The sequence below is a fragment of the Eublepharis macularius genome, chromosome 14 (genome assembly GCF_028583425.1).
Source record: "Eublepharis macularius isolate TG4126 chromosome 14, MPM_Emac_v1.0, whole genome shotgun sequence".
NCBI lineage: Eukaryota > Metazoa > Chordata > Lepidosauria > Squamata > Eublepharidae > Eublepharis > Eublepharis macularius.
Genome location: NC_072803.1, coordinates 57,709,293 through 57,733,236, shown reverse-complemented (window position 1 = coordinate 57,733,236; position 23,944 = coordinate 57,709,293). Strand labels below are relative to the sequence as shown.

The window sequence follows — 23,944 nt, the reverse complement described above, 5'->3', positions numbered from 1 at the left end:
TCTTGAAAATGGTCACATGGCTGGTGGCCCCGCCCCCTGATCTCCAGACAGAGGGGAGGTTAGATTGCCCTCTGCGCAGTGGCACAGAGGGCAATCTAAACCCCCTCTATCTGGAGATCAGGGGGCGGGGCCACCGGCCATGTGACCATTTCCGCCCAGGGTGATTTAAACTTTTAAAAACTCCCCCCTTGTTCCAGCTGACCCAAAGTGACGTCATTGGCCCTGGGAGCATGCATGCACTTTGGGTGCGCACATGTGGTACCAGGGGCACCACCTCCCACCAAGAGTTGCCCCCTGTGCTAGCAACCCGCTGAGTTGGCAACCCACCACCTCTTTTCCTAGAAAAAAAGACCTGTTTAAGAGTAATTTCTTATTCCTGTGGATCACTGGGAATTATATTTTGAGAGTAGGTGCTGACAGGGCCAGTGCGCCCATAGAGGCCAGGTAGGCAGTGGCCTCAGGCGCGGGGTCCCGGAGGGAGTGCCGGAGGAGGCACGGGGGGCAGGAGCACGTGCCACAAAGCATCAGCCTCCTATCCCTCCCACCCCACGCCGCCGCTGCCACTGCCGCCAGCACAAGCCCCCGGCTGGGCGCAGCCGCCGTGGGCAGGCATCTGTGGCGGCGCAGGCAACCAAGCGGGAGAGCTCGGAGGCCGCCTACTGCAGTGATCGGGCCGGCAGCGGCGCATGTGCGCACGCATGTGCGAATGAGTGATCCCGTGATTATGTCACATGTGACATCATCACGCAGGCCAGTGCACACGCGTGGGGGTGTTCGGCCAGCCGTGAGCACTGAAAACCCTTGCACCGCCCCGGGCACTGAAGAATACTAACAGGATTTGGTGCCTTCCGTGAAGATAGTTTCCGGTAGGTAGCTGTGTCTGCAATATAACAGCAGAATTTGAGTCCAGTGGCACCTAGAAACTAACAAGAGTTTCAGGGTATAAGCTTCCAAGAGTCAAAGCTCCCTTCTTCAGATACTTCAGAAGATGCTGAAAAAGGGAGCTTTGACTCTCAAAAGCGTATTACCTTGAAAATCTTGTTGGCCTCTAAGGTACCACTGGACTCAAATTCTGCTGTTTAACAGAATTTATCGTACCTTAACTAAACAAAAAATCCTAGGATTCTCGAAAAATTTATGATGGCTGAAGTAAAGTACAATTAATATATGATGATAGATTAGTCCAGAAAAACAACAACGGAGAAGACAATCAGAAAATGGGGTTTTATTTTATGGTAGGGTGTTGTTTTAATGGAGTGTCACATCGCTAGCAATTGGAATAAGTAATAAAAATACATACTTGTCTCTGTATCTCAACTTTCAAAGATACATGTCTCTCTTAAGTGGCTATATAACTACATCTTAATTGTTCTGTTTGGTTGTTACATTCATTACCTTTGATATGTTCATGACATTTTTGTGTTATTTTGCATTTGTGATATTTTAATTTTTTAAACGAAATAGCCAGTTTGGTGTAGGGGTTAAGAGTGCAGGACTCTAATCTGGAGAACTGGGTTTGATTGCCCACTCCTCCACTTGAAGCCAGCTGGGTGACCTTGGGTCAGTCACAGCTCTCTCAGAGCTCTCTCAGCCCCATGCAACTCACAGAATGCTTTCTGTGGGGATAATAATGACATACTTTGTAAACTGCTCTGGGTGAGCGTTAAGTTGTCCTGAAGGGCGGTATATAAATCAAATGTTGTTGTTATTATTATTATTAATTATATACAATTTGCTGTTTGTGTTATAAAGTTAAAGTTAAATAAAATTAATATTGGGCAACCAAATATGGTTTCAATGCTGAGTTACTCTGTGTAGGATTGCACTGTAGGATTGTACTTTATTGAGTAGTTTTTATTTTTCCCTATCCCCGTGGGGAATGTGTGATTTTGCTTTTTTCTTCTTGCTTTCTGTCCTCTAGATAAGAATATATGAATATGGACGTTTTTACACACCAGACTTTACACACACAAGTTGCTTTTGAGCACCTTGGTTGTGTTGACTTGGTGCAAGGAGAGGGCGACAAAGTGGAGGAACAGCATTTGTATGGCAAACAAGCATTCTGTGAAGTGTGTGTTTTACATTTGCATGACAACTCCTCTGAAGTAATAGATCCAGAGGAGCATCTGACGAAGAGAGCTGTGGTTCTCGAAAGCTTATGTTACAGTAAAGTTGGTTAGTCTTAAAGGTGCTACTGGACTGTTCTATTTTGCCTCTGAAGTAAGAGCTGGTTCGAGTCTCCTGTATGAAGTCCAGAGGCAAGAGCCCTTTGGCGAGGTTGAAAGGAAGGAAGCCATCATTCACTAAGACTCTCATTTCATTTCAGGGATTTCCTGCCCCGTGGATCTGGCATCGTCACCAGACGCCCCCTGGTCCTGCAGCTGGTTAATGCTCCCACAGGTATGTCAAGGTTTCCTCTCCTTCTCAATGTAAACACAGAGTTGTCCCACAGAGTTGCAGTGATATAGACTTTAGGAATCTGTATTTATTACCAAATGAATGAAAAAACAGCCAAATCATATTGCGTTGTTTATTGGATATCTTAGCCATATGTAATCCAGCTTGAGTCTCAATGAAAAAAGGTGATACATAATGAAAAATATCATAAATAAAAATAAAATTAAAAAATGCATTAGTCTGTTAATTTTGTTCATTATAGACAAACAAAAAGGAAGTGTAATTAACTGAGAGTAGTATTTGTATATAAGATCTCCCCTTTCCCCCTCCATCCTTAACATGTGGTGGCTCCAAGGCTGATAGCTGATAGGTTGGCTGGTGAAAGAGCTCTCCTGCTTCCATCCCCCCTTCACCAGTGCATTGATTCACATGTTACAAAGCCCACGCATTGGACACATGTCCACTGTGTGAACTTTGAATCAGGGTGCTATGCGAATTGCATGCTGGGAAATTCATTCCCTAGCAGGTATCGGCCTGATTTGGGTTCTTCTGACCTCTCAGCATGGAGGAAGTAGGGGCTTCAGCCTCATACCTCAGCAGCACCGGATCTAGGCACATGGGCGCCCGGGGCAAACCTTGCCTGGGACCTCCATGCGCGCGCGCGCTCCCGGCGCTGCGTGATGACGTCACTTGTGACGTCATCACATGGGCGGGAGCCATGCACAGCAAGCCAGCCGTTCCAGCGCCCGGTGAGTCATGGAGCTGGCGGCAGTGCGGGCAAGCGGTGGGGCGGCTGGCTGCCTTGCCGCGCACGCGGCTCCCAGCCCTGCGCTCAGCAACCCGCATGGCAAGCCAGCTGCCCCAGCGCACGCTCTCGCTGCCAAGGGCTCCGCGGCTCACCAGGCGCTGGGGTGGCTGGCTTGTCGCGCGGCCAGCTGAGCGCAGGGCTAGGAGGCCCTCCGCACAGTTAGCGCGCCCCACTGCCCTGTGCCGCCTGTGCGGCAAGCCAGCCGCTCCAGCCCACGGTGAGCCGCGGAGCTGGCAGCAGCGAGGGCGTGAGCTGGGGCAGCTGGCTTGCCATGCGGCTGGCTGCACGCACGGCAAGCCAGCCAGCCGCCCCATCGGCGGGGCTGGCGAGGGTTTCCCAACCCTGCGCTCAGCCTCCCGGGCAGCTGGCAGCCACCCCGGCGCCCCCTCTTTAGCGGCGCCGGGGGCAGGCTACCCCCTTGCCCCCCCCCTGGATCCGGCCCTGTACCTCAGGCCAATTTCCCAACCTCTATCGGCTGGGGAAGCCACTGTTTCTTCCCCTGGTACTGAGGGCTACGTGCCAGTTTCCTCAGTGAACAATTACTATGAAGCTAATAAATTCATTGAGTTTTTTTAGAAAGAATCAACAATAACACTTTACTCAATGAAAAGGATAGTAAATCAAATGAAATCAGTCAGTCAAACAGTAAACAATGCAAACTCCAACCGCTGTCGTATAGTAATCTAGTAAAAACTAGTCAAAACTCTTCGTTTTTCAAGAATTTCTAGAGTACCTACCTTGGATACTTACCGATGGGATGTTTCCTATTGTTTGAATGGACTTATATGGACTACTAGATTACTGTACGACAGCGGTTGGAGTTTGCGTTGTTTGCTGTTTGACTGATTTCATTTGATTTACTATCCTTTTCATTGAGTAAAGTGTTATTGTTGATTCTTTCTAAAAAAAAACCTCAATGAATTTATTAGCTTCATAATAATTGTTAACTGGTTCTTTCCTTCTCGTGTATTATCCTACGTCTTGGTATTTGGTTCAGTAGTGAAGGTTCCTCTGTTTTGTTTACTAGTTTCCTCAGTGAGGCAAATAGTAGCTCCCTACAGCCATTTTGGGGTGAGAAAATGGCGCAGGGGGAGGGTGGGAGGCTGAAATCTTTCTGTTTGTATGTTGTGGTCTTGATCCCAACTGGATGAACACTTGCCTGGGAATTAGCAGTGCAGTTGTAAATAAATTACACCCTTCTAAGCCCGCTGACTTCAATGAACTTAGAAAGGTGAAACCGCTTGGATATGCACTGTAAGTTCCCAGCTCTCAACTTAGAAATGTCTGTTGACAGTCCACGTATGCTCCACATAGACTGTGGGTGAATCCACACACCCTTGGAGCGCCCTGGCGTTGTGCTAAATGTTCGCTAAACACCCGAAAGTATAGCATCTTTCTAGCGCGATTTCTGAATCGCGCTAGAAAGACGCTATACTTCCGGGTGCTTGGCGAACATTTAGCGCAATGCCGGGATGCTCCGAGGGTGTGTGGATTCAGCCTGTAACTATGTGAATCAGCCACTAAGTGTTACCAGGAAGGAGAAGAATGTCGTGATGAAAGTGAATGGATGTAATAATGAATGACACAGAAACAAATGGAAATTTTGAAATGTGAAAAACGATCGCTCGTCCCCGTGCTGTGACATCCATACATGGAAGACATAAATTCAGCAAATAGTGAAAGGTAAAGGTAAAGGTAGTCCCCGGTGCAAGCGTCGAGTCATTACTGGGGGGACGTCGCACTGTGACGTTTTCGTGGCAGACTTTTTACGGGGTGGTTTGCCATTGCCTTCCCCAGTCATCTACACTTTACCCCCAGGAAACTAGGTACTCATTTCACCAAACTTGGAAGGATGGAAGGCTGAGTCAGCCCTTGAGCCAGCTACCTGAACCCGGCTTCTGCCACTTGAACTCAGGTCGTGAGCAGAGCTTGGGCTGCCGTATTGCAACTTACCCATCTGCGCCACGGGGCTGTTACCAAATAGTGGAAATTACCCCCCAAACCTGTGATTGCCAACAATGAAAGCTGCAAAGCAGGCAGCAAAAGCAGGAAGATGGGATTGAGGGATGGGTAATAGCAGCACAAGCAAAACCTGCAGATAGTGTACACCTAGCAGCCTCAGCCAAGCAGTCGTTGAGATGTACACCATTGGAGCTTACGTCTTGCAGCACTCCATGGAAAAACAAGTTGTTTTTGTGAGGTAACCAGTAACAAGCAAGCATACCAGTGTCCCTGTTAACATAATGATTGCTTGTGATTTTCTGTCCTGCCATTCCTGCCCCGTCCCCAACTAGAACATGGAGAATTTTTACACTGCAAAGGGAAGAAGTTTACTGACTTTGAGGAGATACGCCAGGAGATTGAAGCGGAGACTGATAGGGTTACTGGATCCAACAAAGGCATTTCTCCGGTCCCAATCAACCTGCGAGTCTACTCTCCCCATGGTAAATACTGTCTTCACACCAGCTGAGGGCGGGGGTATGGACAGTGGAATCGGAGAATTCTTTTGTGTCTGATAATTGTTTTGCTTTGGGACTACAGCGGTGTGTAGAGAACGTTTTTATGTTACCTTCCACATCTCAGTTTAGAAAAGAAGGTGATAGGCAGAGGGGAAGAAGAGAATGGCACAATCGAGGTTTATACTTTTATGAACAGCGTGGAGCAAGTAGATGGGGAAGACAAGTCTCTCGGTCTATAATTCAGTCCAATTAAATGGATTGGCAGGATAAATAAAAGGAAGCATATTTTCATGCAAAGGATCATGGTTGTATGGAATTAATTGCCAAAGGTTTGGTAGTGGCAAACAGCTTAATCCAAATAAAGGATTAGACAAATTCAAGGAGCAGCAGTCTAGTTGTGGTTACTACCTACAATAGTTAGCAATGGAACACCTCCATTCTAGGACTAGTGTATTTTTGATTACCAGATTGCTGGGACAAATATCAGGAGCTGACTATCTCCACTTTGCCATCCTTGGAGGTTAGTTTTCTATAGGTTTCTTGTTGGCTAACTTTGGAGACAGAGTACTCAAGAAATTGGACATTCAGTCTAATGTAGGAGAGCAATTCACTAATGCTGTTAGTAGTACTGTGAGCAGGGATTTTACTTTCAGTTTATCACAGTGGCCATTTTCACACACACCCATAAGCATCCGTAAGATCGCGCGAAACTAACGGCACAAAGTGTCTTCCTCTCACGATTTCTTGGCACAATCCCTTTCAATGGCACGATGACGCGAGAAATTGCGCCATTAAACGGGATCGTGCCGGGAAATCGCGCTAGGAAGACACTTCGTGCCGTGAGTTTCGCGCGATCTTCCAGAGGCTTCGGGCGTGTGAAAATGGCCAGTGACTGGCCTACCAGTCTCCCTATGTACTGTCTGTGCTTTTGAACGCCAGCTGTCTTTGCTCTGTTTTCTGAGCTGTAAAACGCTGCGCTGATACATGCCGCTTCTCTTAGGCGTCCAGCATCAACAACAGTTGACTTATGCTAGCTGTTCTTGCTTCCTTATTTAGTCTTGAGTTTGACCCTGGTGGATCTACCTGGAATGACTAAGGTCCCAGTGGGCGACCAACCACCTGACATCGAGTTCCAGATCCGCGACATGCTCATGCAGTTTGTCACCAAAGAGAACTGCCTCATCCTTGCCGTGTCTCCAGCCAATTCTGATCTGGCCAACTCAGATGCTCTCAAGATTGCAAAGGAAGTCGATCCCCAAGGTAAGTCCAGCTTATGCTTGAAAGCCCCCTTCATGGCACTTCTGTTTCTTTATGTTGCTTCCCAGGGCTTTTTTTCTGGGAAAAGAGGTGGTGGAACTCAGTGGGTTGCCCTTGGAGAAAATGGTCACATGGCTGGTGGCCCCGCCCCCTGACCTCCAGACAGAGGGGAGTTTAGATCACCCTCTGCACCGCTGAGCGGGGTGATCAGGCCCATTTTGGGCCGCTGCAGCCCCCAACGGCGTGATCCAGGGGCTGCATGATGACGTCACTTCCCAGATGTGACATCATCATGCTTGCAGGAGCGCTCTTGCGCTTTGCACTCATGCGCACCCCCTCTCTCAGGTAAGAGCCAGGCCCTAAGCTCCCACTGGGAGATTGAGGGGGGCTGGCAACCCTATTCTCCCTCAAAATGAGCCCTGTCTGTTAGTCATGGCAGCTCTAGGTTTACAGAACTGTGAGCTGGTGAGCCTTGTTTGTCTGCATACCCTACTTCTAAGCTTTCCTGTGGCATCTGACTGGCCACTGTTTGAACCAAGATGCTAGACTAGTTTCTTATGTAATTAGATGTATTGAGTACTGCAAAGCAGGTACTATTAAAATCTTATGTATCTACACAGATCTGCCACAAGGTTGAATTTTAAAAATTCTCCTTTGAATGAAGAAAGAGGCTTTGATCCCCACTTTTTTTTTATCACCCAGACAATTCCATAGAAAGACAACTGGAAATTCTTCTGTGTGCTACTTTTCTCAAATACTGAGGGTGCCTCTTATATACAGAACTCGTCCAGTATATCACTGGGAATTACGCTTTACACTAATCATATGTCCTGTTCCTTTTTGCTATTGATGTGTATGTGTGTGTGTTATGTGCTGTCAAGTCACTTCCAACTTATGGTGACCCTATGAATGAAGGACCCCCCCAAATGTCCCGTCATTAACAGACTTCTCACGTTTTGCGAACTGAAGGCTGTAGCTTCCTTTATTGAGTCAAGCCATTAATTTTCAATCTTCCTCTTTTCCTACTGCCTTCAACTTTTCCTAGCATTATTGACTTTTCCAGAGAATCTTGTCTTCTCATGATGTGACCAAAGTACTATAGCCTTAGTTTCGTCATTTTAGCTTCTAGGGAGAATTCAGGCTTGATTTGATCTAGTACTCACTTATTTGTCTTTTTGTCCATCTATGGTATCTGCAAACCTCTCCTCCAACACCACGGCCCTTTTCACATTGCTTACCTTGACTCGCAACGACGCGGAACGTCGCATTTTCTCGCGTGAGATTTGCATGACGTCACGCAAATCTCGCGCAAGAAAATACGATGTTCCGTGTTTTTAGCGCAATGTTCCGCGTTGTTGCGAGTCAAGGTAAGCAGTGTGAAAAGGGCCCACATTTCAAATGAATTAATTTTCTTCCTGTCAACTTTCTTCACTGTCCACCTTTCACATCCATACCTAGGAATGGGGAATACCATATTTTGGATTATCTTGATCTTGGTTCCCAGAGAGACATCGTATCCTTAAGAGTCATTTCTAATTCCCTCATGGCTGCTTTCCCACGTCTCAGTCTCCTGATTTCTTTGGTGTAGTCTCCCTTTTGATTGATGATTGAGCCAAGGAATAGAAAACTTTTAACCATTTTAATTTCTTCATTGTCAACTTTAAATTGTGTAATTCCTCAGTAATCATTACTTTTGTCTTCTTGATGTTCAGCTGCAGTCCTGCTTTGGCAATTTCTCCTTTAATCTTCATCAGTAGACGTTTCAAGTCTTCATTATTTTCGGCCAGTAACGTAGTGTCATCTGCGTATCTCAAATTGTTAAGCCTCATGGACCTGTGAGCACTGCCCTTTCTTGCCATCTGGGGTTCAGCAGGGGCAGTCCAGGTCTCCACCTGGCTTGTGCTACTCACATGATTGCTCCACCCCTCAGAGGACCTTTTGTTCCTTCTCTTTTGCCCCCGCTGCCACCACTTGGCCTTTGTGGGAATTGCCTGGGGGGAGGGCTAAGAGAGTCCCCTCTCCCCCTGTGCAGACTTGCCCCTCTGAGCCGTGTCTTGTGCCCAGCCTCCTGCTACCCAGCACCTGGTTTCCCCAGGGACTGTTGTGGCAGGCACCTGTTTTAAATAGCATGGTTGAGCAGTGGGAGGCTATGTGGTACAGAGAGCCACTATCAGCATTTAAGAGTTAAAAAGCATTTATTTAAAAAAGAAAAAAACGTTCATACACCTTTAGGCATAGCACCAGAGCAAGCAAGGGAACTCAAAAAGAAATGGATAAAAACTCAGTTCCTCTGCCCCTCTTGCTGTACATGCCTAACTTAGATCTTCTGTTTAGGCAGGCTCTTTATCTTAGAAAGTTCCAGCTTATTGAGATGTCCTCATACTTTTCCTGGTTCAGGCCTCCAGCCTCCACATGGCCAATGGCTGCCTTTTGCAAGGGACCAGCTCCCAGCTCCTTCAGCTTCCAGCTCAAGTCAGCCAAAAAGATCCTCCTTCCTGTGCTTATGCCTGCATCTCCACCACCTCCTTCGCCTGCCGGTGTCGGGGCCAAGGAGCTCCTCAGCCCTGACACCGGCGAGCGAACGAAGCGCCCGGCGGGGTGGGGTGGGGTGTAGGCTTATGCCTGCATCCCCGCCGCCTCCTTCACCCGCCGTTGTTGGGGCCGAGGAGTTTTCTGGCCCCACAGCAGCACTGGCACTCAGCCGCTCCTTGGGGAAGCCCCCGATGAGCAGCTGATTCAAGGGTTTAAATACCCCTTTCCCTGCTGCTCGCAGCAGCAGGGAAACAGGCATTTAAACCCAAAGCTTCCCAAAGCATTACGAATGCTTCAGGAAGCTTTGCTTCGGGATTTCCGAATCAGGGCCAATCCCTGAGCATTCCAGATCAGGTCGGATCGGATTCCCGAAGCGCACACCCCTAGTTTTCTCTCCCTTTACCCACCCCCTGGGCTGGTCAAAGATGCAGATCAGAGAGGCTTTTCTTGGAGGTTCCAGGAAGAAACCTTTCTGGGATTTCAGTCCTCCAAGTCTCTGTCCCCCTCCTGGATGGGTAAGCTTCTAGCAAAAAGCCTTCTGGCTACATCTGCATAACAAAATCCCAAGGCTGGGTCCGGCTTTCCCTCCCCCCCATCTATTCTCAGCTAAGAGACACTTTTCAAACTGGAGGTGACACAGTCCAAACCTATAAATAAAAAAGCCTTTCTTCATATCTCCCCCTCACAAGATTCTAGCAGAAGAGTTCCCTTTTTCAGAAGGGTGGTGGTGGTGGTGGTGGAAACTGCCCTCAAGTCATAGCTGACTTATGGCAACCCCTAGTGGGGTTTTCATGGGAAGAGATTGACGGAGGTGGTTCAGAAGGGTACTCTGTGGTAAATCCAAAGAAAAGCAGTCACAAGAAACTTACAAGATACATGGCACACATTTGAGAATCTACACGCGAGTCACATAATCACACATAAGAGTCCATTCCTCTTAAGAGTCTCTGTCCTTTCTGGAAAGCAACATCTTCAATTTTTATGTTGAACTCCTGAGTCTTTCAAGACCATTTCTGAAGTCTGGTGTTGGAGTTCTTCATAGTTTGCAGGCGTTGTAGAGATGAGTGGTCTGTTAAAAGGATGAACTCTGGCCGCCACAAACAAGGTTGGAGTTTGTCCAGGGCCCACACAATTGCCATTGACATATGGGAATGGATATCTCATACAAGGGATGATGCCAACTAGTGGAATTAAGTTGACCAAGAGACTGCCTCTTTCCTCTCTTTGGTTCAAGGTATATTATGTCTGCTTATGCCCTGACAGGCCAACGTACTATTGGAGTCATCACCAAACTGGATCTGATGGATGAAGGAACTGACGCTCGGGATGTTCTAGAAAACAAGCTGCTTCCACTACGGAGAGGTAAGAGGCCCTTTTTCTTCTCCCCCCCCCCAAAATTCTCTATTCTCTTTCTCTTCAGTGGGAACATTCTCCTTTGAGGATCAGGATAAATCATTTGGACTGGACTAAAATACTCCAAAAACTGAAAATGAGTAAAAATGTCAGGCACTAGAATGACAGCATTTGATGGTGTAATTTTAAGTTAATGGTCTGAAGAGAAACAGACAAAATGAGAGTCCCTTGAATAACCTAGTTGTCCTGGGGTGTTGGAGGTCTATGCAGGTTGTGCCTAACAACAACAATAACAGATTTATATACTGCCCTTGAGGACAACTTAACGCCCACTCAGAGCAGTTTACAAAGTATGTTATTATTATCCCCACAACAATCACCCTGTGAGGTGGGTGGGGCTGAGAGAGCTCTGAGAGAGCTGTGACTGACCCAAGGTCACCCAGCTGGCTTCAAGTGGAGGAGTGGGGAATCAAACCCGATTCTCCAGATTAGAGTCCCACCACTCTTAACCACTACACCACTTTCCCGCCTAGAACCCTGCTCCTTTAAAGAGCTACTGCTGCAGCAGTTGATTGGCAGTGGCTTGGTGGGAGCCGGGTCTCGGTTTTGGCTCCTAACTGACTAGGCCTCTGCCTCCCACAAGGAGAGGAATCCCTGACAAGGAATCTCCCACAGTGGGAGATATCTGCAGGTGGCATTGGAAGGTGGGCTGATGGAGGGCTGGCCCCCCATGCCCCTCCTCATGCTAGTAAAGAATGCCAGTATATGTGGTGATGTGTGTTTTATCAGTGAAATTCCAGGTTTGGGACACATATTTTAACTTTGATAGGAGATGGGGTGATGGATCGGGGACAATGGCTACAAGCAGATGTAGCCCCCTTTAGGAGCAGTGTGTGCACGCATGTTTTCCTGTTGCTTTTTGCTTTTCCTACCCTTGTTCTTCTACTTCCACATCTACCCAGCTCTAAATTCAGTGAACAGTCCACCACCCACCCACAACTCCATGCAGACCTTAAGCTTTTTAATAGTATTTTGTTCACATCGTGTCTGTCCCAGCTAATTCTGCCGAGTTATGCGGTCCTCCACCAAACCTGCAGGGGAGGGTTAGGGTTGCTATTATACTCCGTGAGTCTTTCAGGTTCTGGTACAAACTATACCTGGCATTGACTGTATGCTCCTGAGCCCACTTGCGGGGAGAGATGGTAAGAAATCTAATACATTACATTAATATTAGGAACTAAGGATAGAGTGGGTATTCTGCTTGTTTACCTAGTTCCTAGTTCCCCAGTTACCTAGTTCCCCAGTAAACACCCTTTCTAAGTTACCTAGTTACCTAGTTCCTTTGAATAAGACACATAAATGGTTGTTGTGGATTTTCCGGGCTGTATAGCCATGGTCTTGGCATTGTAGTTCCTGATGTTTCACCAGCAGCTGTGGCTGGCATCTTCAGAGGTGCAGCACCAAAAAACACTGAGAGATCGCTGTCTTTTGGTGCTACATCTCTGAAGATGCCAGCCACAGCCACAGGAAAATTTGTGATGTATGGGTGTAATGTTTGTGACAGCGTGACAGCGCAAACCTTGTTACCTAGTTACCTAGTTCCCCAGTTACCTAGTTACCTAGTTACCTAGTTACCTAGTTCCCCAGTAAACACCCTTTCTAAGATGGCATAGTGCTGGAGTCAGACATAGTGCTGAAGACACAAAGGCTGATTCCGCGCACGTTGGATAATGCACTTTCAATGCACTTTATCAATCATTTGAGGTGGATTTTTTGTTCTGCACATAAAAAAATCCATTCCAAATGATCTATAAAGAGGATTGGAAGTGCATTATCCAACGTGTGCGGAATCACTCATAGACAGGGCCGGCGCGCCTATTGAGGCCAGGTAGGCGGTGGCCGCAGGCGCGGGGTGCCGGAGGGAGCGCCGGAGGAGGTGCGGCGGGCAGGAGCGCACGCCACAAAACACCAGCCTCCTAGCCCTCCCACCCTGCGCCGCTGCTGCCGCCAGCACGAGCCCCCGGCCAGGCGCAGCCACCGCGGGCAGGCATCTGCGGTGGCGCAGGCAACCAAGCGGGAGAGCTCGGAGGCCGCCTGCCACAGCAATCGGGCCGGCGGCGGCGCGTGCGCTCCCGTGATGACGTCACGCGTGACGTCATCACACAGGCCGGTGCACGCGCGCGCCTGTGCGCACATGGGGGTGCCTGGCCGGCCAGCTGCGAGTGTGGTAAACCCTTGCGCTGCCCCTGCTCATAGACTGATTGTCGTGGGTGACTTCAGCATCCATGCTGAGTGTTAATTATCAAGGCTGACCCAGGATTTCATAGCTTCCTTGGCAGCCCTAGGCCTCTCTCAAATACACATGAAAAAGGCCAGGTGTCGTGAGCCAGTCAGGGCACAGCTGCATGGAGGGCTCCGCAGGAGAAGAGCATTCTTTGCGAGAAGAGGAGTCCTGGGTAGCCAGTCTGGAATCAGGGCCGTTTTCACACTGCCCAATATACCGCTAATTTGGCACCACAAATCGATATCCATGATCCCGCTATCAGGGTGCCTTTTTTCGATATGGAGCAACTCGTTGCGCTTCCTTGTGCTTCCAGAAGTTCACATTCCGAAGCAGCGCAAGAGGGGGTAGTGGAAGTGCTCGTGTCACAACTGACATCAGCACATTCCTGCCTTTTTCCTTTTTTTAAAAGTGGCACCAAGTTTTGCGCTATATCGCAGTTCTGTAGTATGAAAATTGAATTGCCCGCGCATGCTCAGGGAACCACCAGTTGCCGTTATCTTCCCAGGAAAAAACCTTTATTAAACAAGGTTTGCGCTGTCACGCTGTCACAAACATTACACCCATACATCACAAATTTTCCTGTGGCTGTGGCTGGCATCTTCAGAGATGTAGCACCAAAAGACAGCGATCTCTCAGTGTTTTTTGGTGCTGCACCTCTGAAGATGCCAGCCACAGCTGCTGGTGAAACATCAGGAACTACAATGCCAAGACCATGGCTATACAGCCCGGAAAATCCACAACAACCATTTATGTGTCTTATTCAAAGGAACAGTTTTGAATGTTCTGTGCTGATCCTAGGCAGTGTTGATTGATAGATATCCATTTAACTGTATTTAAGGCCTTTAAAAAATAAGCCAATCCCAATATTTTAGAAGACTTATTAAAAAATAAAGACAAGGTGGGAAATTACTTCAGGATTACCACAGGCAGGACTGTTCCAGGTTTTGAGGGGCCCTGGGCAGAGGGTGACAGCTATCAGGCCCCCCTTCCTGCCTACCTACTCATGTGTCCCATAACTTATCTGTGTGTTCTTCCTCTGCCTGCTTGTGAACTTTCTGACCTGCACTCATACCTGTCCTCACACCGTTTCCCCCAACGGTGCAGTTTGGCGCATGCAGCTGGGAGTGCCACTTTTCCTAGTTTCTCCTTGTGGAACTTGCATCCCTCCCTTTTTTTTTTTTGAGGGAGAAGACCGTTTTGTTTTTTCCCAACAGAAATATGTTCATCCAGTCACAACTTGGAGATAGCAACATTTCCTGTCATTCTTATCTCTTCCTGGAGAACACAGCAATGGTTTCTGTCTTCATTTTCTGACAGGCACCCAAATGAAGGATTTCACTTTCAAGATCTCCTTTGTCTTCTTTGAGAACACATTTCAAGCTCTCCATCCATTTCCTGATCATGCAGTTACATCCATCATTGTTTAATTTTCATGTCTTAGCCACTTGATTTTCTGCCCTGTTCTTTCCTAGGTTACATTGGTGTGGTCAACAGAAGTCAGAAGGATATTGATGGAAAGAAGGACATTCAAGCTGCGCTTGCTGCAGAAAGGAAGTTTTTTCTCTCTCATCCAGCATATAGGCACATGGCTGATCGCATGGGCACCCCTTACCTGCAGAAGACACTGAACCAGGTACTGATAGCTTGACGGAGAATTGACCTGGCTGGGATTTCCATGAGGAACATCACAAACAGAAGAAAGTAATTTAAAATGTAGGCTCAGCTCAGATGTCACCCCCCCCCAAAAAGGCTGTTTCCCCACGTTTTAAAAATAGTGCCCCACTCACAGAATGCTGGCGGGTTCTTCATGCAATTTTTGACGTCACCCGGATGCAGGTAGTGATGATTCTGTTTTCGTTCCACGAACCATTACTGCCTTTCGTTCCACGAATCATCACTGTCTTTCGTTCCATGAATCATCACTGCCTGCATCCGGGTGACGTCGAAATCACGCGAAGAACCCGCCAGCATTCTGTGAGTGGGGCGCTATTTTTAAGATGTGGGAAAAGGGCCACAAATCTGTTTGTTCATGATGGGCAAGTGCTTGGTTAAATATTGAGCTTGGATATTTCCTCTCTGCTACCTTTACATGGCAAGCCAAGATTAAAAATGAGAATCTTCAGCCAGCCTCAGTTACTGTGTGAGCATGTACTGTCAAGTCGCCCCTGACTTATGGCAACCCCAGCAAGGGGCTTTCATGTCAAATGAGAAGGAGAGGTGGTTGACCATTGCCTTCCTCTGCAGAGTCTTCCTTGGTGGTTGCCTTTCCGAGTACTGACCGTGCATAGCTTTTGAGATCTGATGAGATCAAGCTATACCATGTTGCCCTTCCTCCCAACTTAAGTTACTGGTAACATCCAAATACAGGCATCTTCTTTGAGGTTAGTTCTTCGTGAAATTATCTTCTTATCAAGTAACTGGGATTCTTGACCAGGATTAAACTATGGTCAAGAATTTTACCATGGGCTTAGGCTGGAGTACCTAGGATTGCATGAGTTTTTTACTGAAAAAGAAATTCACCAATGTTAGTGAAGATACCCATGTTCAGATGACACGAATAATTGGAATCAGCTTGAAGGGGGTGAGGTGAGATGGAATGAAGAAGCCAAGAGGGAATATCCAAGCTCAGCATTTAACCAAGTATCATAAACAAACAGATTTTTTGCCATTTCCCCACATCTAACAAAGATTTATTCTCGACAGTAGAACTAGGCTAATGATTATATTTTTCATTTATTTGAATCATTTCTAAGTCACTTTTCCATACAAATATGGTCCCCATGACAGCAAACATCAAAACATTTAAACATTAAAACAGCATTTATAAATAAACAATTCAGTAGAAACATATAAACACACAATCACACTTAACACAATAAGGGAGGAGGGCCAATAACAGTTACTGGGGTTATGCCAAACAAAACAATAAAGTCTTCACCCGCTGGTGGAAAACGAGAGAGGGAGATGGACAAATATCCCTGGGGAGGGAGTTCCAAAGTTTTGGTGCCACAATTGAGAAGGCCCTGTCTTGGGTTACCACCCATCTAACTTCAGATGCGAACACCTGAAGCAGGGCTTCCAAGATGACCAAATTAGACAGGTAAATTCACATGGGAGAAGGCAGTCCTTAAGGTATGCTGATCCTAAGCATTATAGGGCTTTAAAGTTCGGTATCAACACCTTGAACTAGGCATGGAAATGAGTTGGGAGCCAACATTGATGGAACAGGACTAGAGTGATATAGTCCCTACAACCCTCTTCAGTCAACATTCTGTCTGCAGCATTCTGTACTGACTGTGGTTTCTGGACAGTCTTCAAGGGCAGCCCCATATAAAGTGCATTGCAGTAATCTAATCTATATGTTACTAAGGCATGCACCACAGTGGCAACTTCTTTTTAGCAAACTTTTCCTTATCTGAATGGTTATAAGAATTCATTTTGTCCCCTTCCCTTATCCCTAGTGCCAGTAAATACCAATCAGCTAACAAGTTTTCAGGATCTGAGCAAGTTTGTCAATGACAGGACGTTATGGAGGTCTTTCATACATAGGGTCGCCATACGTTGGAGGAGATTTGACAGCGCATAACACAAACAATAATGGATGGAGCGGCCCCTGTTCCTTTTCTGACACCATACTCGGCCAGAATACTTTTCTTCAATCACAAATGGGTGGATCCTACCCTCATCCTACTGTTCCACCAAGCAGTTTGAAGCCTTTGTCCAGCCTAAGGCACCTTCCCCCAGCTTAAAGTGCTGTTCCTCTAACAAAAGACCCACTTAAGTTGGAGGAAGACTCCTTTGAGGAAGTTTGAATCCTTTCCAGTGAAATTCATCTTAACCTTTTTACCTTTGTGCATAGCAACTGACCAATCACATCCGAGACACACTGCCAGGCCTGCGGAACAAACTTCAAAGCCAGCTCCTTTCCATTGAGAAAGAAGTGGATGAGTATAAGAATTTCCGCCCTGATGACCCTGCCCGCAAGACCAAAGCTTTGCTTCAGTGAGTGACTTTATTCTACAGGTTTATTTGTTTGCTTTTCAACTAAAATGTTCTCAAAATAATTTCCCAAAAAGCTAAAAAAAAAAAATCAGGTCAAAACACATGCTTAAAAATACTTTTTAAAACTTGTCAGCTAAATGCAAGATAAGGAACCGTCATCATCAATAGCTAGAGCAAACTTATTCATATATCTTCCCCTGGCAGTAAGAGGGAAGCAAGGAAGGGCTAGTGTGTGGATCGTTGTGAAGGTGCAAGCCACTTAGGGCCAAGCTAGAAGTGACGAATTACACTTGAATGGCAAGTGAACAGCCCCGCATGTATTCCTCCCTGTTCACTTGCGCTCCACTTGTACTCCACTTGATCACGTGTGTGGATCTTTGTGAAGGTGCAAGCCGGTTAGGGCCAAGCTAGAAGTGACGAATTACACTTGAATGGCAAGTGAAGAGCCCCACATGTATTCCTCCCTGTTCACTTGCTCTCCACTTGCGCTCCACTCGATCACGTGTGTGGATCTTTGTGAAGATTCAAGCCGCTTAGGGCCAAGCTAGAAGTGACGAATTACACTTGAATGGCAAGTGAACAGCCCCGCATGTATTCCTCCCTGCTCACTTGCGCTCCACTTGTACTCCACTTGATCACGTGTGTGGATCTTTGTGAAGGTGCAAGCCGGTTAGGGCCAAGCTAGAAGTGACATATTACACTTGAATGGCAAGTGAACAGACCCGCATGTATCCCTCCCTGTTCACTTGCGCTCCACTTGCGCTCCACTCGATCACGTGTGTGGATCTTTGTGAAGATTCAAGCCGCTTAGGGCCAAGCTAGAAGTGACGAATTACACTTGAATGGCAAGTGAAGAGCCCCACATGTATTCCTCCCTGTTCACTTGTGCTCCACTTGCGCTCCACTCGATCACAATCGAGTGGAGCGCAAGTGGAGCGCAAGTGAACAGGGAGGAATACATGCCTGTTCACTTGCCATTCAAGTGTAATTCTTCACTTCTAGCTTCGTCCTAAGTTTATCCTTTCTGTGCTTTCCATTTCCCCCCCTTAATACTTCAGATGCAGAGCGGAGGGGCCTGGCTGGAAAGGAACCACATCCCCGTTACCTTTACAGCCATTTTATGGCATCATCTGCTCCTGAATGGAGTATCTGCCTGTCAGTTACAGAGCAGGGAACGCAAAGCAAGGCCTCCCCTTTGGAGAGAGATCTGCAGGAGGAAGGCATTCAATGAGAGTCACAGCTGGCTCGTAAGCCAAAGCTGGTGGTAGGAAGTACAGCTGATCCATTAGCATGCCCTTATTTAATTGGGTGGTATTACTGCTTTGTATTGTAGAAGGCTTTCACGGCCGGAGAACGATGGTTGTTGTGGGTTTTCCGGGCTGTATTGCCGTGGTCTTGGCATTGTAGTTCCTGACGTTTCGCCAGCAGCTGTGGCTGGCATCTTCAGAGGTGGCTGGCATCTTCAGCACTGCTACACCTCTGAAGATGCCAGCCACAGCTGCTGGTGAAACGGCAGGAACTACAATGCCAAGACCATGGCAATACAGCCCGGAAAACCCACAACAACCATTATTACTGCTTTGTTTGTTTGTTTGTTTATTTCACTACATTTATAACCTGCTCTCCCCACAAGCTGACTCGACAATAGTAAAACAATTTGATTGCATATTTCGTTTCATGGTGTCAATCCTTTTTTATATAGGATGGTTCAACAGTTTGCTGTGGACTTTGAAAAACGCATTGAAGGCTCCGGGGATCAGATTGATACTTATGAGCTGTCTGGAGGTGCTCGGATCAATCGTATCTTCCATGAACGATTCCCCTTTGAGTTGGTAAAGGTAAAACGTTTTCTCAATGGTCCTCACTGAGGCGTATCTTTCACCTTTAGAGGTTGATTTTCATTTTGTTCCTCCTTCCCTTTTCTTTTTCTTTGTTGGTATCATTGCTGCATCACTTTTACCATTCTTTACGCTCAGGGCTTTTTTTCTAGGAAAAGAGGTGGTAGAACTCAGTGGGTTGCCAGCACAGGGGGCAACTCTTGGTGGGAGGTGGTGCCCCTGGTACCACATGCACACTCGCAAAGTGCGTGCACGCTCCCAGGACCAATGATGTCACTTTGTCAGCTGGAATAAGAGGGGAAAAAATTGTACCGCAAATATATGAGAAAATCCCACAATGGGTCTCCCCACTAGAAGCATTTACTCAGCCAAATGTATTTTCGATGGATAAAGTTGTTAGGTATAAAGAACTCTTAGATGATAAAGGAGTATTAAAAACAAAAGAGGATCTACTAAATCAAGGTATTAACTTGGATTGGTGGTCAAGAGCACAAATTGAATCTAGATATAATAAAGACAAGAAATTGGGTGGTTTTTATCTAGGGCAAAAAGATTTTGAAAAATTATTATGTGACTCAGATGAAAAACTAATTAAGAAAATGTATCTTTTTTAATGCAAATGAAAAGGAATGAAGGGGTGGAAAATGTAAAACTATATGGATGCAGACTCTAGGAAATAACATTAACTCAGTACAATGGAGCAAAATATGGAAAGTGAATGTTAAAAATAACTAAATCTGTTGTGTTCAAAGATAACTTATATAAGATGTTTTACAGGTGGTATTTAACACCGGATAGAAGAGGGGAGTTTTAAAAAGTTTAAATTGCCATCAGCGAAAATGGTCACATGGCCGGTGGCTCCGCCCCCTGATCTCGAGACACAGGGGAGTTTGGATTGCCCTCTGTGCTGGGGCCACCAGCCATGTGACAATTTTCACTGAGGGTGATTTAAACTTTTAAAAACTCCCCCCTTATTCCAGCTGACCCAAAGTGATGTCATTGGCCCTGGGAGCATGTGTGCATTTTGCGCGCGCACATGTGGTACCAGGGGCACCACCTCCTGCCAAGAGTTGCCCCCTGTGCTGGCAAATGACTGAGTTCCACCACCTCTTTTCCCAGAAAAAAAGCTCTGGTGGTAAATAGCATCACCAGGTGAATAACACCATATTAAACCACTATTCGAGGGACAGGCCTTTTTTCCCCCCTCCAAGCAGTTTGCAACTCTAGAGGTGAAGGACCTTTAGAGGAGCAAGTTTTTCCTTTTGGGCAGGGCTTTTTTTCTGGGAAAAGAGGTGGTGGAACTCAGTGGGTTGCCCTCAGAGAAAATGGTCACATGGCTGGTGGCCCTGCCCCCTGATCTCCAGATAGAGGGGAGTTGAGATTGCCCTCCGCGCCGCGGCGTGGAGGGCAATCTCAACTCCCCTCTGTCTGGAGATCAGGGGGCGGGGCCACCAGCCATGTGACCATTTTCAAGAGGTTCCGGAACTCCGTTCCCCCACGTTCCTGCTGAAAAAAGGCCCTGTTTACGCTTCTCCCTCTTAAAACAATCTTAACATAAGAATATAAGAAGAGCCCTGCTAAATCAGATCAAAGGTCTATCTAGTCCAGCTTTCTGTTTCTCGTTGTGACCATCCAGATGCTGACAGAAAGCCCTCAATGAGGGCATGAAGGTTCTTTTCTGCAGCTGCCCCCAACAACTGGTATTCAGAAGAGTACTGCTCCTAAAAGTGGAGGTTCAATTTTGCAGTCATAGTTAATAGCTGTTGATAGTCCTGTCCTCTAAATTTGTCAGTCTAAGCTAGTAGCCATCACTGTATCTTGTAGTGGTGGATTCCATACCTGAGTTTTGTGGTGTGTGAAGAATTTTCTTGTTTCTGTGCTGGACCTGCTAACATTTCACTGACCATGGAATCCTAGGCAGAGTTTGGAGTCAGTGGACATAGACGGGTATAACTCTGCTTTGGATGACACGATAAACAGCTCCAGATTTTACAGTCCAATCCTACACAATAGTAAAGAGTCCAGTAGCACCTTTAAGACTAACCAACATTATTGTAGCAGAAGCTTCTGAGCAGGAGAGGAGGGAGAGGGTGCAGGGAGTAAGGGTCATGTAAATGTAAATTTCATGAGAGAGGTTGGAATGCACAATTCAGGCTGGGTGTGACCCCCTCCCCTCCATGGCAGAATCTGAATAGACTGCCTGAAGGCAGTTACTTTTGGTAATGAGATAACCATCCAGAGTCTGTACTCAATACAAGTCTGACTGAGTCAAATTTACATATGAATTCCAATTCAGCAGCTTCCCATTGGACTCCACACAGTTACATTCCTCTGAGTCCATTGACTTCAATGAACTTAGAGGGGTATAACTCTAAGATTGCACTACTATTATTATAGAAGAGGGAGAAAAAATCACACCGTGCCTATTTTCATAAATCTCTACTGCCACCAGAGCATCCTTTTTCTACACTCTCAGCATTTCCTCATAGTGGGCGTGATCATTTTAGTGGCCCTTTTCTGTGCTTTTTCCAGCTGCATGATACTTTTTTTGAATTTGGCCAGCTGAAACTGTGCACACTGTTCTTAATGAAGTCACACTGTGGATTTATAGAAAGGTGTTATGATAACGGCTTCCTGAGGTAGGTCAATCGTATCCCTATTTTACAGACTGAAGCTGAAAAATCCAATTTTTTGGCAGGGGGAAAGTTTTGCCCTTATTTCATCAGGTTTGCTTATGGCTGCCTGTTTAATTCATTCCTTAAAACTTAACAGGTACAATACAGAAGGAAGGCTGCTTCTGCATAATTCCACCCCTCCAGTGGGACATTTCACCCTGTATTTTGCTTCTTGGTCATGTGAGCTAATGATGCTCGAGTGTGTCAGAAGCTGGGAACTGTCTTTTATTAATAAAATGGTGCCTCCCGGTGCAACTGCCAAAGTATTTTCTATCATTTGGTAGTTCCAAAGCTCTGAAGAGCTTTTACTTTCACAAGAATGAAAGCTCTTCCCTCGAAGAGTTTTGGAGGGTAGATACAAGAAAGTACCATATGCTAACAGAACATGTAGATGCCCATATGATAAAATTGAAACCATTGAACATATGATTATAGGCTGTCCAATATTTGAGGGCTAGCTTAATCATCTCTCTATTTAAAAATATGGAACTACCTAATATGACAGCGCAGCGGATATAAATGATTCCGTTACCCTTTCTGTGGCAAAATATATAGGGGCAATGATTAAACACCAGAGAAATGACATTAAGTAAGGTTCTTCCCATTTCAATTTCTGCTTAAGACTATAGCCGTATGAGCAGTGCTTTTTTTCTAGGAAAAGAGGTGGTGGAACTCAGTGGTGGAACTAAAGACTGCACAATGACATCACTTTGGATCAGCTGGAACAAGGGGAGGGGTTAAAGTTTAAATTGCCCTTGGTGAAAATGGTCACATGGCCAGTGGCCCCTCCCCCTGATCTCCAGACAGAGGGGGTTTAGATTGCCCTCCCCACCGCTCTGCAGTGCAGAGGGCAATCTCAACTCCCCTCTGTCTGGAGATCAGGGGGAGGGGCCACTGGCCATGTGACCATTTTTAAGCGGTGCTGGAACTCTGTTCCACCGCGTTCCTGCTGAAAAAAAGCCCTGCGTGTGAGCAGTACTAGACAGACAGACAGACAGATGCTTGTACTGACATCAGTCCAGCTTATGATCCTGTTTGGTCACTGCTCCGCTATACCATAGTGCATTTCTTACATAATCTGCTAGCTTTGTTTGCCATCTTCTCTGGTGCGTTCTTCTTTTCTGTCCTAGCCTATGCATTTGGTAAGGCAGTGTTTATGACTATGCAGCTGTGTTCTGCCTCTGATGAATTTTCCTCCTGATGCAGATGGAATTTGATGAGAAGGAGCTCCGTCGAGAGATCAGCTATGCCATCAAGAACATCCATGGTATCAGGCACGTATCATTGCCATAGAGGCAGGGCCTCTACTGCATTCCTTTTATGCTTTCTCTAGACCTTAGGGGTCCCAGAAGACTTCAGAGGTAGGTTGGGAGACGACAGGAACCCTTGCCCAGGCTGTTTGCTTTTGAACACATTGGTAGGTTCAATCGTTTGTCCCTGTTGGCTTGCTGCTGTTACCTTAAGGCAAGGTAAATTTTCCCTTCCATTTTCTGTGGAAGTGGTGTAATCTGAAAAATGAATTAACGTGGGAAATAACATGCTAACCCACCTCAGCTATTGTTTTACATTGCTTTTCTTAATATTGACAAGGGCTCTGTATCACAATCGGGTTGCAAGGGCAATCCAGCCAACAACACTTCTGCTTACATTGGTGCAAAACAAGCTGGTCAAACTTGCAGAACTCTCCAGGTGGTATGCTGCATGCCGACAATGTACTCCAGCCAACCAGGAGCTTCATAAGCATCCAGATTTCATATATTTATTTAAATTGTTGAGAATGTTGTTGTTTTTTTAAGCAAGATTGACTTTTCCAAGACATAACAAGCACCCAGCATTTAAACATAATATTTTCATAATAATAATGTTAGAAAAGAACGAGTCTAGTAGCACCTATAAGACTAACAAAATTTGTGGTAGGGTATGAGCTTTTACGAGTCACAGCTCACTTCTTCTGATACCAAGCTGTCACTCACGAAAGCTCATACCCTATCACAAATTTCGTTAATCTTATAGGTGCTACCGGACTCTTGCTCTTTTCTACAGCTACAGACAGACTAACATGACTACCCATCTTGATCTTTCTCCATAGTAATAATAATGTGATCAGAATAAACCCTTTGAAGGCGGGAGCTCTGACTCTTGAAAGCTTACACCCTGGAAATCTTGTAGATCTCTAAGGTACCCCTGGACTCAAATCCTGCAGAAGAAACCAAATAGATTAATCCTGTCTGAATATTAATTTTAATACTTTTATTCTACTTTTCAATTAAAATTAGCTTCCAAAGCGGCTCTCAGAAATATCTCCCTCACCCCCCAAATAAAAGAACATGAATGTTGCT

At 46.2% G+C, this 23,944-nt stretch overlaps 1 protein-coding gene across 2 annotated transcripts in view; it reads left to right on the top strand.

Annotated features, from left to right (window-relative positions):
- DNM1 (dynamin 1) overlaps positions 1-23,944 on the top strand; it is a 215,020-nt gene that overhangs the window by 76,181 nt on the left and 114,895 nt on the right. For both annotated transcript variants that reach the window (XM_054998606.1, XM_054998607.1), the window contains exons 2-9: positions 2,327-2,400; positions 5,500-5,649; positions 6,721-6,924; positions 10,717-10,815; positions 14,563-14,723; positions 16,950-17,092; positions 18,795-18,930; positions 22,812-22,879. In XM_054998606.1, coding sequence (XP_054854581.1) covers positions 2,327-2,400; positions 5,500-5,649; positions 6,721-6,924; positions 10,717-10,815; positions 14,563-14,723; positions 16,950-17,092; positions 18,795-18,930; positions 22,812-22,879 — 1,035 coding nt within the window. The remainder of the gene's footprint in view (positions 1-2,326; positions 2,401-5,499; positions 5,650-6,720; positions 6,925-10,716; positions 10,816-14,562; positions 14,724-16,949; positions 17,093-18,794; positions 18,931-22,811; positions 22,880-23,944) is intronic.